The sequence below is a fragment of the Erpetoichthys calabaricus genome, chromosome 7 (genome assembly GCF_900747795.2).
Source record: "Erpetoichthys calabaricus chromosome 7, fErpCal1.3, whole genome shotgun sequence".
Taxonomy (NCBI): domain Eukaryota; kingdom Metazoa; phylum Chordata; class Cladistia; order Polypteriformes; family Polypteridae; genus Erpetoichthys; species Erpetoichthys calabaricus.
The window spans coordinates 141,109,911-141,122,940 of record NC_041400.2 but is presented as its reverse complement, the minus strand read 5'-3'; the positions used below and the strand labels follow the sequence as shown (position 1 = coordinate 141,122,940).

Sequence of the window (13,030 nt, the reverse complement as noted above, 5' to 3'; positions counted from 1 at the left end):
GGAGCATGTATCAAATTAGATTGGTAAGGGTGACTGTTTGGACTTACATGAATCTAAAAACCATCACCCACAAGAAGACCATCATCGGCCTATAGAAAGCAACTGGGCGATGAGCTGTACCTGACCACTTTCATTGGTAAATGACCCAGGAAGGGACAGGTAAACTATAATAATAATTCATTACCTTTATATAGCGCTTTTCTCAGTACTCAAAGTGCTATCCACACAGGGAGGAACCAGGAAGCAAACCCACAATCTTCCACAGTCTCCTTACTGCAAAGCAGCAGCACTACCACTGCGCCACCTGTGAGGACAAACTAATTCTATTGGTCTGAAGTATGGCTGTTATGATGGGTTTTGAATCAGAGGCCATTCTGTACCACAATGCCCCACTGGCTTGTGAGTTGTGACAAGTTTGGTATAAAGTTGGTCACCTTGCCTTTACCTCTTCTGTTACCATCTGACCTTGAAGAGACCATGATAACAGCAACTCTGTCTCGGCAGCCATATTGAGACAGGCATGTGGCCTCTTTGAATACTCCATTCAAAGGGCATGTAGTAGCAAAGCAAATTAGACTGAAAATAATCTGAAAGCTGCCTATGGACGCAAAATGCATTGCTACTTAGGCTGTAAGGGTATGGTTTTTCAATATTCAGTGACACGCTTCCTTAATGTTTCTGGGCATATTATCAATAATACATAATTAAATGCATAATTTAACTCTAGCCTGTTCCTTTATGCTATCTAATTTCCTGAGGTTATAGATAAAGAAGGAAAGTACCTGACCGCAGAGTGGTTAAGTGTATGGGATTTCAGGCATTTTATTCAGGTCTACAGAATATAGCAATATACAGTATAAGGGGGAAAACAGGGTCACCAATGGACCCTATAAGACAAAATAGCAATATATCTAATTTTGAGGTAAGGTAGTTATTTCACTTATTTCAGATAAGGAAGACAGAAGTTTCAAGGTAGAAGTTAGAACATTACAAACATTTCCATGATAGCAGCCCACCAGAGCTTTGCTGGATGTTCCCTAAAGTCCTACTCTCTACCACACTACTTGGCCATTTATTCTTTGTGCATATAGTTTCCCATATGAAGCAAAAACTTTCTAACATTTGTGAGATATTTAACCTTAGTAAGTTTCCACCTATGTCCTTATTTTCTTGTTGAAGAAAGTCAGCCTAAATCTACTGGCCATCATTTTTTTTTTACTGCATAATTACAAGAACTTCAATCATGTCACCCCTTAATCTCCATTTACACACTGAAAATGTTCAGCTTTTTAAGTCTTCCATTTTAGCTCATATGTCTTGGCTCTGGAATAAACCAAGTTACTCAATGGCTTCTGTACACTGTCTACATGCACAGTAGAAAGTGACGAGTCCACTACAACTCTTAATCTCATAAGGGTACTTTCAAGTTTCAGACCACCCATTGTGTTTTCAATTTTACCATTTTTACTTCCTATGTGTAGTACTTTACATTTACTTACAGTACATTTTATCTAACAAATCTAACCAAGCCTGTATTTTACCCGTGTTCCTCTGTAATGACTTGGATAATTGCTGATTGTCTGCCATTCCACCTGGTTTGGTATCATCTGCAAACTCAAGTTTGTTATTTATACTGCTATTTAGTTCATTTACGTATATTAAAATGAACAGCAGACCTATCACTGACCCCTGAGGTGCACACTTTCAACATCTCCTAATTCAGATATTTTTTCTCGGCCCATAATCCTTTGCTTCCTGATCCTAAACCAGTTTTGCTCACATCTACACTCAGGTTTTGAGGTAAGGTAGTAATACTCACTGATCATGGTGTTGGAGAGTGGTGACGTGTTGCATGATGATTAGCATATGCAAGTAAGAATTTCACTGAACTCTGTATATGTGATAATATGGACCCAATCTACCTCACTCTCATTAATGGCACCCTGAAGACCTGCATTGAAGTAAAAGCTTTTATGAGCGTTTATTATTGGTAAGAATCCCAGCAAAAATGTTCTGAGTACATGTTGTGACAAATGTAAAAAGATGGGGACAATTCATACAAGGTGACCACATACTTGATGTAGTGCTCGGTTATAGCCTTAGAACAAATGATATTGGGGCACACTGCAAATAAGTATGGCACTACGGGCAGGAGATTGTTTATTTCTGTTGATTTGTGTTACTCTAAATTTAATGAAATGGCATAGCAAGTACAACTTCAAAAGGAGCTCATGAAATTCAGTATTCAACCTGCACCTGAGTAAGAGAGCCCGTTCTGTAATGGTTCTTTGTGTAGGATAAAACAGCAAAAAAAACTTATAAGATTAAGAACACGAATGCCAAGTTCTGAACAGTATCTCATAAAGAAAATTTGTGTTTTTCCAATTTAAGATGATACAGAAAAGTTCTAGAATTAAGAAAGGTGGATTGGGATTCTTCAGTCTTCATTCAAGTAGTTTAATGTAGGATATTATAACTGATTTCTCACAGCACACTTTTATCCAATCTGGTATTACTCCAAATATTGCTGTTAAGGTATTAGGAGAGATCTTAAACCCAAAGAAAGATTTAAAAATATTTATCCAAAAGCTTTAAGTGGTTGCCATTCCTAAAATGTGATCTCATGATGCAGGCCCTTGATGACATTGCTCAAAGGTAGGCTCTTTCAGTGGATCCATTTTAGACATTTTTGAGCAACATATGTGAGATTGATAATCTAGTGTTTGTTGAATTAGCACATTTTGAACTGGAGTGTATTTAACGAATTACAGTATATCCTGAAATTTGACTTGAGAGATTTCTTTCCTAATATCCCTTTTGATCATTGAGGAGTAAATCCCTTAAACGTTTTTGATATACTCTGGGGATGTTGTCTGAATCTTCATGAAAAACTAACCAATATCATGATTTGTTTATCAGTTAATGTGCCACCTTTATTTGACAGATAGACCAACACATGCAAATCATTGTTTCAATAATGCTAAAATACTTGATCTTCATCTAAATCGCTTTGAATTTACAACTGAAAATGACTACGTACATGTAAGTACGTCTAGGCACAAATGCCCATTGGGTGTAGTCTGTTTATATTGTTGCATTCACTTCAGCATCTGGGAGAACCACAGTTTTAATCTGAACAGTAAATGAATGAACAAACAAGCAAACAGGTGTAGATGCCATACGGGCTGGATGGGCAGGAGAGGGAGCAGACCTGGAAGGAAGGACCGGAAAGGGTGGATGGACAGCGCATTATAAATTGACGTTACTGGAAGTTTTTATTCCCCCAACATACTAGATGGCAGCAGCCCTGAAGGTCGGTGCACAGTAAGAAGCCAGCGGGGCATGCTGGGATATGTAGTCCGGCAGGACAGCCCTGCTGAGGTCACTGGGTGCCACGAGAGGGTGCTGTAGGGAGACAAGCTCCCTATTATGGACTTCCATGCGATCTGGAAGTACTTTCATCGGGCAGTTGCCCTGGCACCGGAAGTACTCCCGGGTCTGTAATAAAAGAGACTGCACTCCATTATTCAAGCGAGTCGGAGCTGGGAGGTAGTGGAGCAATGCTTGAGTGGAGGAGGGTAGAGCAGTAGGGAGAAAAACAGAGATATTGTGAGAAAGACCTGTATTTGCTTGTGTCACATTTGGAGGGAGTAAAAATAAAAAACCTTTGATTATTTGAACCTGGAACTGAGCAAGTGTGTTTGTGTTAGGGTTTGGGGCTCACTGACGCCCTGGGTTTATCACATAGGCAAAAAAAATTTTTGAACGAATGTGATTCCAGTGGTTTCTGTATAAGCAGAGAGCGACTGAAGAGTGCAGTTATGCTCATCTTCATATTATTTTCAGGCTTTGCTCTCTCTTGCACAGGTCTTATATAGCAAGTGATTTTAAAAGTTGGGCAGTGACATACAAAATAATAAGAAGATGCCTGGTTGGAATGAACTCACTGAAAAATTTATCCTTCCAACTGAAGCACCTTTTTGCTTAGGGGAAATAACTTTGAAACATTTATTTTAAATTTGACGAACAGAGATGTTTTCCAATGGATTATTGAATTATCTCAGAGCAACAAAAATGCATATACTGATAAGAAAAAATGCACTTTAAATTTCAAACAGAAAAGGAAACAGCAAAGAACAATAAAAGGAAATGAATATGACAAACACTTTTGTGCACTGAATTTATTTGGCTTATTTTAACCACAAATGCATCTGATACAGCACTACAATAACAATCTTTAAAAAGCACTAAAGGTGTACATTTTTGGATTACTCACTAATATGTATTTCCATTACGTTTTATTTTTCCAACTGAATACCAGTGCTCAGGAGTCTGAAGCAGGCAGTGTTTACCATTTCTTTTGTCACAGTTACATGCCTTCTTAAGGTTTTTGGGTCAAAGCTACACATTGCTTCTGAAAATTGGTACGTTCTTGCATCCTTTTATATCAGAAGTTGATAAACTGTCACATTTTTATATTAAGTATTTTATTTTGCCCTGGGTTTGACGTCAATCTGAATTTTTAACAGCAATATTTAATTAATGGGCATGGGTTTTTTCTCATCCATTTTAAAAAGAAATTTTACTTTAGCAATACATTTTTGTCAAACATTTTAATAACTTACAGACACTGGGATTATCACTACAGTTTTATGTCTGTTGTTTAGATCAATGAGCAGGGGGTTAACAAAGATATCGTACAGCTCTAAGGACGCAGGGCCAAATTTCAGTCTGGTAACTTTCCGTGCGCAGTGTGCACTTCCTTGTGTTGTGGAAGTTATTATAGTAATTATTATTAGTTATCATAGTTGTTATCTTAACATAACATGATATTCTCAAACCTGCTTAACAAATTCAAAGTCACAAGAATTACATTCTGAAATTTGACTTAACAGATTTCTTTCCTAATATCCCTTTTGATCATTAAGGAGTAAATCCCTTAAATATTTTTACTCTGGAGATGCTTTGGAGTCAGAGCCAATCTCAGGCTAAACTTTTATACAAGTATACTCTTTTATTATTAAACATTAGGCACTAAAATATTTTATTTATGTGTTGCTTTGCTTTCATGTCTTCTTTTTTTAATAATAGTTTGAAATATCACATTTTAAATGACTTAAATCATTCTGTCAAATGAAGCTTGCCAAAATAAAGCAAAGATCTGATCCTCCAAACTTCAACTATCTCTGGCATTCATTTAGTGTGCCCCACTACTATACAGAAAGTAGGCACTTTATTAAATAACAATACTGTATGTGTCATCTCAGTGCCATTCTGATGGCATTAGTTCACAGTCAAAGCTAACTCTGGGTGGCATCCCTGTAGACCCCACATAGTACACTCACACCCACTCAAACAACCTAACAGTATGCTCTTTAGACAACAGTCGCAAGCGTAAGTCTCCAGAGGAGATATCCACAAACATCTACAGAAAATGTACACTCAGGAGCGGACTGGGTCTCAAAACTGGCCAGAGCATCCTTCAACGAGTGAGGTGACGAGTTCGACCCACTCGGCCCATTATTCATTGTAATTTTCTTAAAATTTGTGAAGAGTACACAGCTCGCTACTTGCTATTAGCCTATGATATGAACTCTATCTAAGCTGTTGCCAAACTTTATCTGTACACTGTTGTTTAGACACAACTTAAAATTTGACAACATGCTTAGAAATAAAATTCATGTGCTTTATAACTTTATTTCATCATACTAATAAAAAAACTACTAATTATTGCTCATGCTGACGACCAGAGAACAATAAAATGCATAATACATAAACTAATTATTAGTACAGAACAATTTAAATACTAGATATGAGATCAAATAAACTGCAATAATATGTTTGCTAACCAAAATGTAGCGATATCGAAATAGAAATCGGCAAAAGGCAATTTTGACCAAATTTTTCACTGCAACGTTGTGTACTGACAACTAAAAAAACTTGATGACATAATACAGTATATTATATAGGACCTAATAAATCGATAATGTTTAGTAGTTTAGTACTTTAGAAAATTAATTTTAATGTCAAACAGTAACCAGTACATAAAATTTATTTCATGAAACGGCAGGCGGCACGGTGGCACAGTGGTAGCGCTGCTGCCTCGCAGTAAGGAGACCTGGGTTCACTTCCCGGGTCCTCCCTGCGTGGAGTTTGCATGTTCTCCCTGTGTCTGCATGGGTTTCCTCCCACAGTCCAAAGACATGCAGGTTAGGTGCATTGGCGATCCTAAATTGTCCCTAGTGTGTGCTTGGTGTGTGTGTGTGCTCTGCGGTGTCCTGGCGCCCTGCCCGGGATTTGTTCATGCCTTGTGCCCTGTGTTGCGCTCTGATTGTCTCCAGCAGACCCCCGTGACCCTGTGTTAGGATATAGCGGGTTGGAAAATGACCGACTGACTGAATGACTGAAACGGCCGGCCCATGACCAGACCCTAACGGCCAATCTGCCCCTGTGTACACTACGCATATCAAGAAATATTTTACGGTGAGACCTTTGCTGATTTAATCACTGTGCTCCCCTATTTAATTAATAATAATCACGTAATTGTTAGTGTTGCTATCTCATGGATCGAGCAAGTTGTGCTGAAAACCCATTGTCTGAGTGGACTTTCTATGTGCTCCCAGTGTTTGCTTTGGGCTTCCTCCCACTTTACTCAAAGATGAGCAGGTTTGTTTAACTGATGACTCTGTGCTGGTCTCAGTGTGAGTGTGTGAGCTCTGCAATAGACTCACACCCCATCCATTGCTGTTACCTGCTTTCTGCCCAGCACTGTCAGACCCTGGACCTCAAGACCCTGAATTGGATTAAGCAGGTTGGGGAATGAATGATCAGCCTGGGACAACCTTTGACTTCCCACAATGATTACCAGAATCATGTATATAAAATGAAACAATGGGTTTGCTTAATACTTCGCCTAAAATGCATTAGAGATGAATTTAATAGGACAGTGGGCAAAATGTACAGTGAGCAAGCATGAAGTTGTGGCTCTTTAAAACTTCTATCTAGAAATGAAATACGACAGCACAGTTATTTGTTATCTTGAATCAATCAACGATGTGCACCCAAACACTGATTTGAACATCCATACTGGATATATATTTTATTATTAAAAAATAATTCATTCTGCCTAATTCTAGCTAGAAATAAACCCTAATAAGTGATGACTGACAAAGATAAGTGGCCAAAGTATCTTTGATCATTAATCCATTTTTTTCTGTCCTGATTTGTAGTATTGTCTTTAATGTCATCCTTACACTCCATGTTTTAATTATGTGGTTTCTTTCTAGCAAAGCTTTACAGCAAAAAAAACTTGACAAATGAAAAAAACTGACCTTAACAACGTTTGGGGAATAGACAAAGGTAGTTCAGACTTGAAGCATCTATACTGTAGCTTAATCACTTGTCTTTCTCCTTTTCTTTTATAAGAATTATGCACAGTCCAGGAATCACACTGAAATTTTTATTACCCAGTGAATAGTTTAGTCTTCTCAGTGCATTTGGCCATCGGCAGTGGCTTTTGAGGGAAATTTGCACATTGTCCTCATTTATACAAGCCATAAAACATGATTTACATTCAGATTTACTGTCTGTTTTTAATCCATGTGTAAACCAGAATGATATCTCTAACAATAGAATTAACCCTAGGATTAAAAATATCATTAACAGCAACTTGACCATAACACTAGAATTAACTCTGGAATTAACCCTAGAACTCACCATAGTGTTAACCAAAATATAACCTTAAAACTAAAATTAAGCCTAGAATTAACCCTAGTATTAACCAGAACATAACACTAACACTAAAAGTAACTCTTGATGGATGTGTGCATTTGTATGCATATATTTGCATATGCTTAGATATGGATGAACATTTTCTCCTGGGCTGTTTCCTAACCTGTATCAGCATCTTGTTCTCCTGCTTCCGTAATCAGCCTGTGCATCAAAATGACTCCATAGTATAAGGTTTATTCATTCTCTAATCATTTCTTCTAATTTCTTTCAGAAGTAAAAGTTGGATGATCAAGGTATGAAAGTGACAAAGGTTTGTAAAGGAAAATGGTGGTGGCTGCACCTATATGTGCCAACACAATTTCATACCACTTAAAATGGACAGTACAATACAAGGAAGTAAAATAAAGCTCTGGGAGGTATGGGTGTTGTTCAAAGTCTGAATGTACTATAGTTGCAAAATGAAGTAAATCTGTTTTCACAAGGGGACCAAAAACCAGACAGGTCCCTGAGATGTCATGTTAAGTTTGGGTTTTATGTTCTTTTTTCTTTTAGACATTCCCTGTGTGCAATGGGGTACAACATACATACAGTATGGTCTGCATGATTCATCGATTCTCGAAAGTTTGTAAATTTCATTAGGATGTACAAAAACCTGATTTCATTGCCATTGCGACATTTATAGATAATGAATTAATGTTAAAAACATTTAGTGAAATCTTTTTATTCATTGAGACGGTCTAACATTTCTAAATGACAATAACTAACTATTAGCATGCACATCTCTTAGATCTGAGTGGCAGGTGAAATGCAAAAAGTCTACATCATCAGATACTGTTTTAATTTCTTCAACACATTTTCTTTATATAATGCTGATTCTAAAAGCTAAAATATTATCACAAAGTACAGTACAACATATTTTTTCCAGGGAATGTGTATTTGTACAGTTAGAAGACCTTAAACATAAAAGTGATATCCAGCAGCTACAAAATGTTGGGTGTAGACCTGAGATACAATAGCTTAAAATAGTAGTAAAGGACACTGTGGTTAAGAACAATTCCAGTAATTTAATGAATGTTTAACATATTTCATCAAAATAAAACTAAACCAAAAGTTTGATAAATAAATATTTGATGTGTTAGTAAATAATGATTGTATAAAGCTTTGCGATTCAATATAACTGGGAAAGCTTTTTAAAATCAGTACCCTGGCCAACAATCCACTTTGAGATGGATGGATTAGAACTGAGTTTTCCTCTCACACGTACATATGTACAGATAGATAGATAGATAGATAGATAGATAGATAGATAGATAGATAGATAGATAGATAGATAGATAGATAGATAGATAGATAGATAGATTTTTTTTGCAAAAATTTGTTCTGCATGCACTAGTGTCAAAACTATTAATGGGTTAGCTGTTTTATGGTAAAACTGCAAATGATCACTATTAAATACCTTTATAAGAAAACAACAATAAAAGTTTGATAACCCTAAAAATGAACACAACCATTCTCAGCCAGCATTTTGTAACTACTTCTTTTTTAATACGATATCAAATCAAATGTTAACTTCATTTAAATAGAATTTACTTAGGCTATCATAAGCAGGTTAACACTTTTTCAGACATAAAAGTAAGTGCCTTCAACAGTTCAACAACAAAAGATTCCTATTACTAAAAAGGATAGACATTCTTAATTGAGCGCGTTATATCTGATCTGCACAGACAATTTAAAAGTTTGATTACAGAGCTTAGTGCTGACATTGAAACTGTGCTTTCGGTGATGGTGGTCTTCAACGAGTAGACTCTTTTCTAGGCACTGTTCACTAATCTTGCGATCCAGCACTACTTTAAAACGCCTGGCATTAATTTTGAAGGGAAACACTCTGCCCCTTTCTATTTAAAAAAAAGAGAGCGAGATCTGCCGTAGATACAACAGCCAGTGCTAACCAATGTTAACAGTTTGCTAGCAGTAAACGATGGAAGCACTTCTATTGATCACAGCAGACAGGCAAGCCAGGCGCGTGAAATGCAGGCGCTCTTCTTTGCAGTTTTCGGGACTGCGCACATTTGCGAATATGACTGCATTGGCTTCACGTCAGAAGACTTACCCCGAAATCACCGAAAGATTCTGGTGTGCGTTGCGAGCCATCTCGCAGCCTTTGGTTCGCGTCTTGTGCATTTCAGCCCGGAGAGATGGACAATCAGCCGATACATCCCCGATGGAAATAACCAGCTCACGATACTGGGCCACCAGGGTATTGAACTCCTGTACAAGCTGGAGGAAAAAAAAGGTCATTTTACTTTGCTTGCACACACAATACATGATTTACAAAGTAACAAGATTTTACATCATATCATTGCCTAACAGTCGCATACGCCGTTATAACCATTCAGCCTGGACGGGATTATGTAGAAATTATCAATTTCAATGTGTTAAAATGGAGGCTCTTATTGTGAGTTGAGGAAACCTAACAAAAGCGCCTGTTCAATGAGACAACCGAATGGATGATGAATAGCACTAACGAGTTTTCAGACGATATTAAACACGAATTGTGTAATTAATCCTCATTTTAAAGATACGCGGCGTCGGACAACGTTGGAAAATACACTGTGATGACCACACAGCCCACCGACACGGTGGCACACCGCAACTTGCTGCAATGATTTCATTACGCTAAACACTTCCACCAAGAAACGGTGAACGCGAGTGCCCTTTGAAAATGCCAAGGCAGGGCACATACAGCAGCGCCGTAATGCGCATGAATTGGGCTCCAAGTGAACTCTTCGGGATTAAGGATGGCACACCGGCGGTGCGAGGGGAGAATCGAGCGGGTGCAGTCCAGCGTGCACGCAGACCTGTAAGATTAGTACAGCGTGCCTGCGCCTCCTCGTTCAAACAGATCCACGCTTCTGCACAAATGCTGCTGCTGCAGCCGCCGTCTGACAATCCCTCTGGCAGTTCAATAAAACATCATAAACTCTAATAATGGCTTTGGTCCAGGCATATAGTGGGGTTCACACCTCAGCTGCATGTAGCATCCCGTTAGTACTTGCGAAAATGCATTTCACGCACACCGCTTCTAAATATTATACACACACACGCTACCAAGACAGTCCCATCAGTGTATTTTTTTTACTGCAGTTTTAAAAATAGTGCAACTGCACGTGATCTGAATTGAAAAAGGTGGGGGAGAGTGACACCAAAACGACGGCTTAAAATAATCGAAAAGGTGGTGCGCCTACCATCCTGCAGTCTTCCAGGGCTCTTTGGGCTCGGTGGGCGCTCTCCGAGCTGCCCCTGCGCTCCGGGTCCCTGTACGGAGGTTTGCCGATGTGAAAAATGGATCCTGTGGATCTGGGGCGGTTTTTGCGCCCATTCGGTGCAGAACTCATGCATACACATCCAATAATTAAACATACACTGCCAGGAAGAGTGCGTGGTCTTATTATTGTGTGGATAGTATTATCTGAGATTCAGTGCAGCTTTCGAAGCAGCAAACGAGTGGCTCCTCAAACTGTCTACTGTGGAAACGCCTGCTCTTGTCGGAGGCAGCCTTCAGCGCGCAGCAGAGCCGATTGAGCGTCCGCGATACCCGTCTGCATTTCTTCTCGGGCTCGGCGAGTCACCTTCACTTCAGAAGAAGTGGGGTCCCTGCAAAAGCAAAGCCTCGCATTGCCCACCTTCCCTTCGAGAACTGCCGTCAGGATCGCTACGAGGTAACCACTGCTCGCAGTTAAGAGTTTCCATGAAGGACTGGCAGCTGTTCGAAATCTAAAGACTCCGGGGATGCGATTTTGGATTTCTTCGTACGGATATTTGCCGGAGTCAGGCGAGGAAATCAAAAGAAAAAAGGGAAAAGAAGCCAAGCAAGAAAAAGAAGCAATGCAAGTGGATGCGACGGATAGTCCAGTTGTTATTCCCAAGGTCTTCTATAAAGAATATATCTAACCTTGGTGGAAGCAGGAGACGCAGGGAAGCTGGCAGACTGACGTGGTTAGCAACACAGCACATTCATAGGACGGGAATACTAATGTGATCCATCAATCCAGACCCCCTGGAGCTTACACACTTACCCAATCAAATGTTCAATGGCATCAATTATGTTACTTCAGAGACTCCATTGTTACAAATCTAGCGTGCCACTCACGGTATGAGATAGTCATAGATCAACCTGTAATAAGGTACAAGGTCTTATTAATATCTGCAACATTCTGTCACTTGTTTGATGATGGGAAGCATTCTTTTTTAATTGACAATACACCTGGAAGGGATGGCTTGACAGCACTGACTGGTCACATACGTTTCATTTTCATTATTTTATTGACACATCATGAAGTGACAAGACTTTGGTTAACTTTAGCTTATGATAATAAAAACTGCACACACACCATAAAGTAATACCACAACAGAGAGGGAGCTACAGCAGACGTGTTACATTTAATCATAATCCACTTTGTAAAAATATATAAACATTATGTTAATGCAATATACCATGTTGTCCATTATATATATAAAACACGCACACATATATAGGGCAAATAATGTTTATCTATATCTGTCTAGATATATATGTATAGATATAATATAGTGCATACAGTATGCAATAATATCCATCCCTTTTGGAAACCTGTTTCATTGTTCAATGTAGAGTAGATTCAGAAAGTATTCAGACCCCTTCACATTCTGCACACTTTACTGTGTTGTAGATTTAATTTTAAATGGATAAATTTGCCATTTTCGCCCACCAGTCTACACTCAAGAACAAAATGGCAAAGTGAAAACATGTTTTCAGAAAGGTTTGCAAATATTCAAAATCAAGTCTCTCACTCATATACAGGGTAAGTAACTCAGATGAATAGTTCCGTACTTTGTAGAAGTCATTTTGGCAGCAATTACAGCTTTGAGGCTTCCCAGGTAAGGACCTACAAGTTTACATTCTTGGATTTGAGCATGCAGCTTATACCAGTCTGAGCTGGTAGATCATCTCAAGCTCCGTCAGATTGGATGGGAAGTGTCTGTAAACTGCCATCTTCTGGTCTCTCCCAAGATGGTCTGTGGGGTTTAACTCTGGACTTTGGCTGAGCCGCTCAAACACAAGTCAGAGACTTTTTCTTGAAGACATTCCAGTGTTGTCTTGTATGTTTTGGGTCATTGTCACACTGAAAAGTGAACCATCGTCCCGGTCTGAGGTTGTGTGTACTCTGGCACAGGTGTTCTTGCAAGACCTCTCAGTATTTTGCTTCATTCATCCTACTTTCAATTCTGAGCAGTCTCCCTGTTCTTGCCACTGAGTTGC

The 13,030-nt window shown here is 38.8% G+C and overlaps 1 protein-coding gene across 3 annotated transcripts in view; it reads right to left on the bottom strand.

Moving 5' to 3' along the window:
* rgs7bpa (regulator of G protein signaling 7 binding protein a) overlaps positions 1-11,774 on the bottom strand; it is a 107,698-nt gene extending 95,924 nt beyond the window's left edge. Inside the window, exons 1-2 of one of the 3 annotated variants that reach the window (XM_051929708.1) lie at positions 11,684-11,774; positions 9,842-10,008 (exon numbers count right to left, since the gene is read on the bottom strand). In XM_051929708.1, the coding sequence (XP_051785668.1) occupies positions 9,842-9,912 (71 nt within the window). In that variant the 5' untranslated portion in view covers positions 9,913-10,008; positions 11,684-11,774. The other 2 variants (XM_028806004.2, XM_051929707.1) reach the window with 2 other exon arrangements.
* Between the last annotated feature and the right edge of the window lie 1,256 nt (positions 11,775-13,030).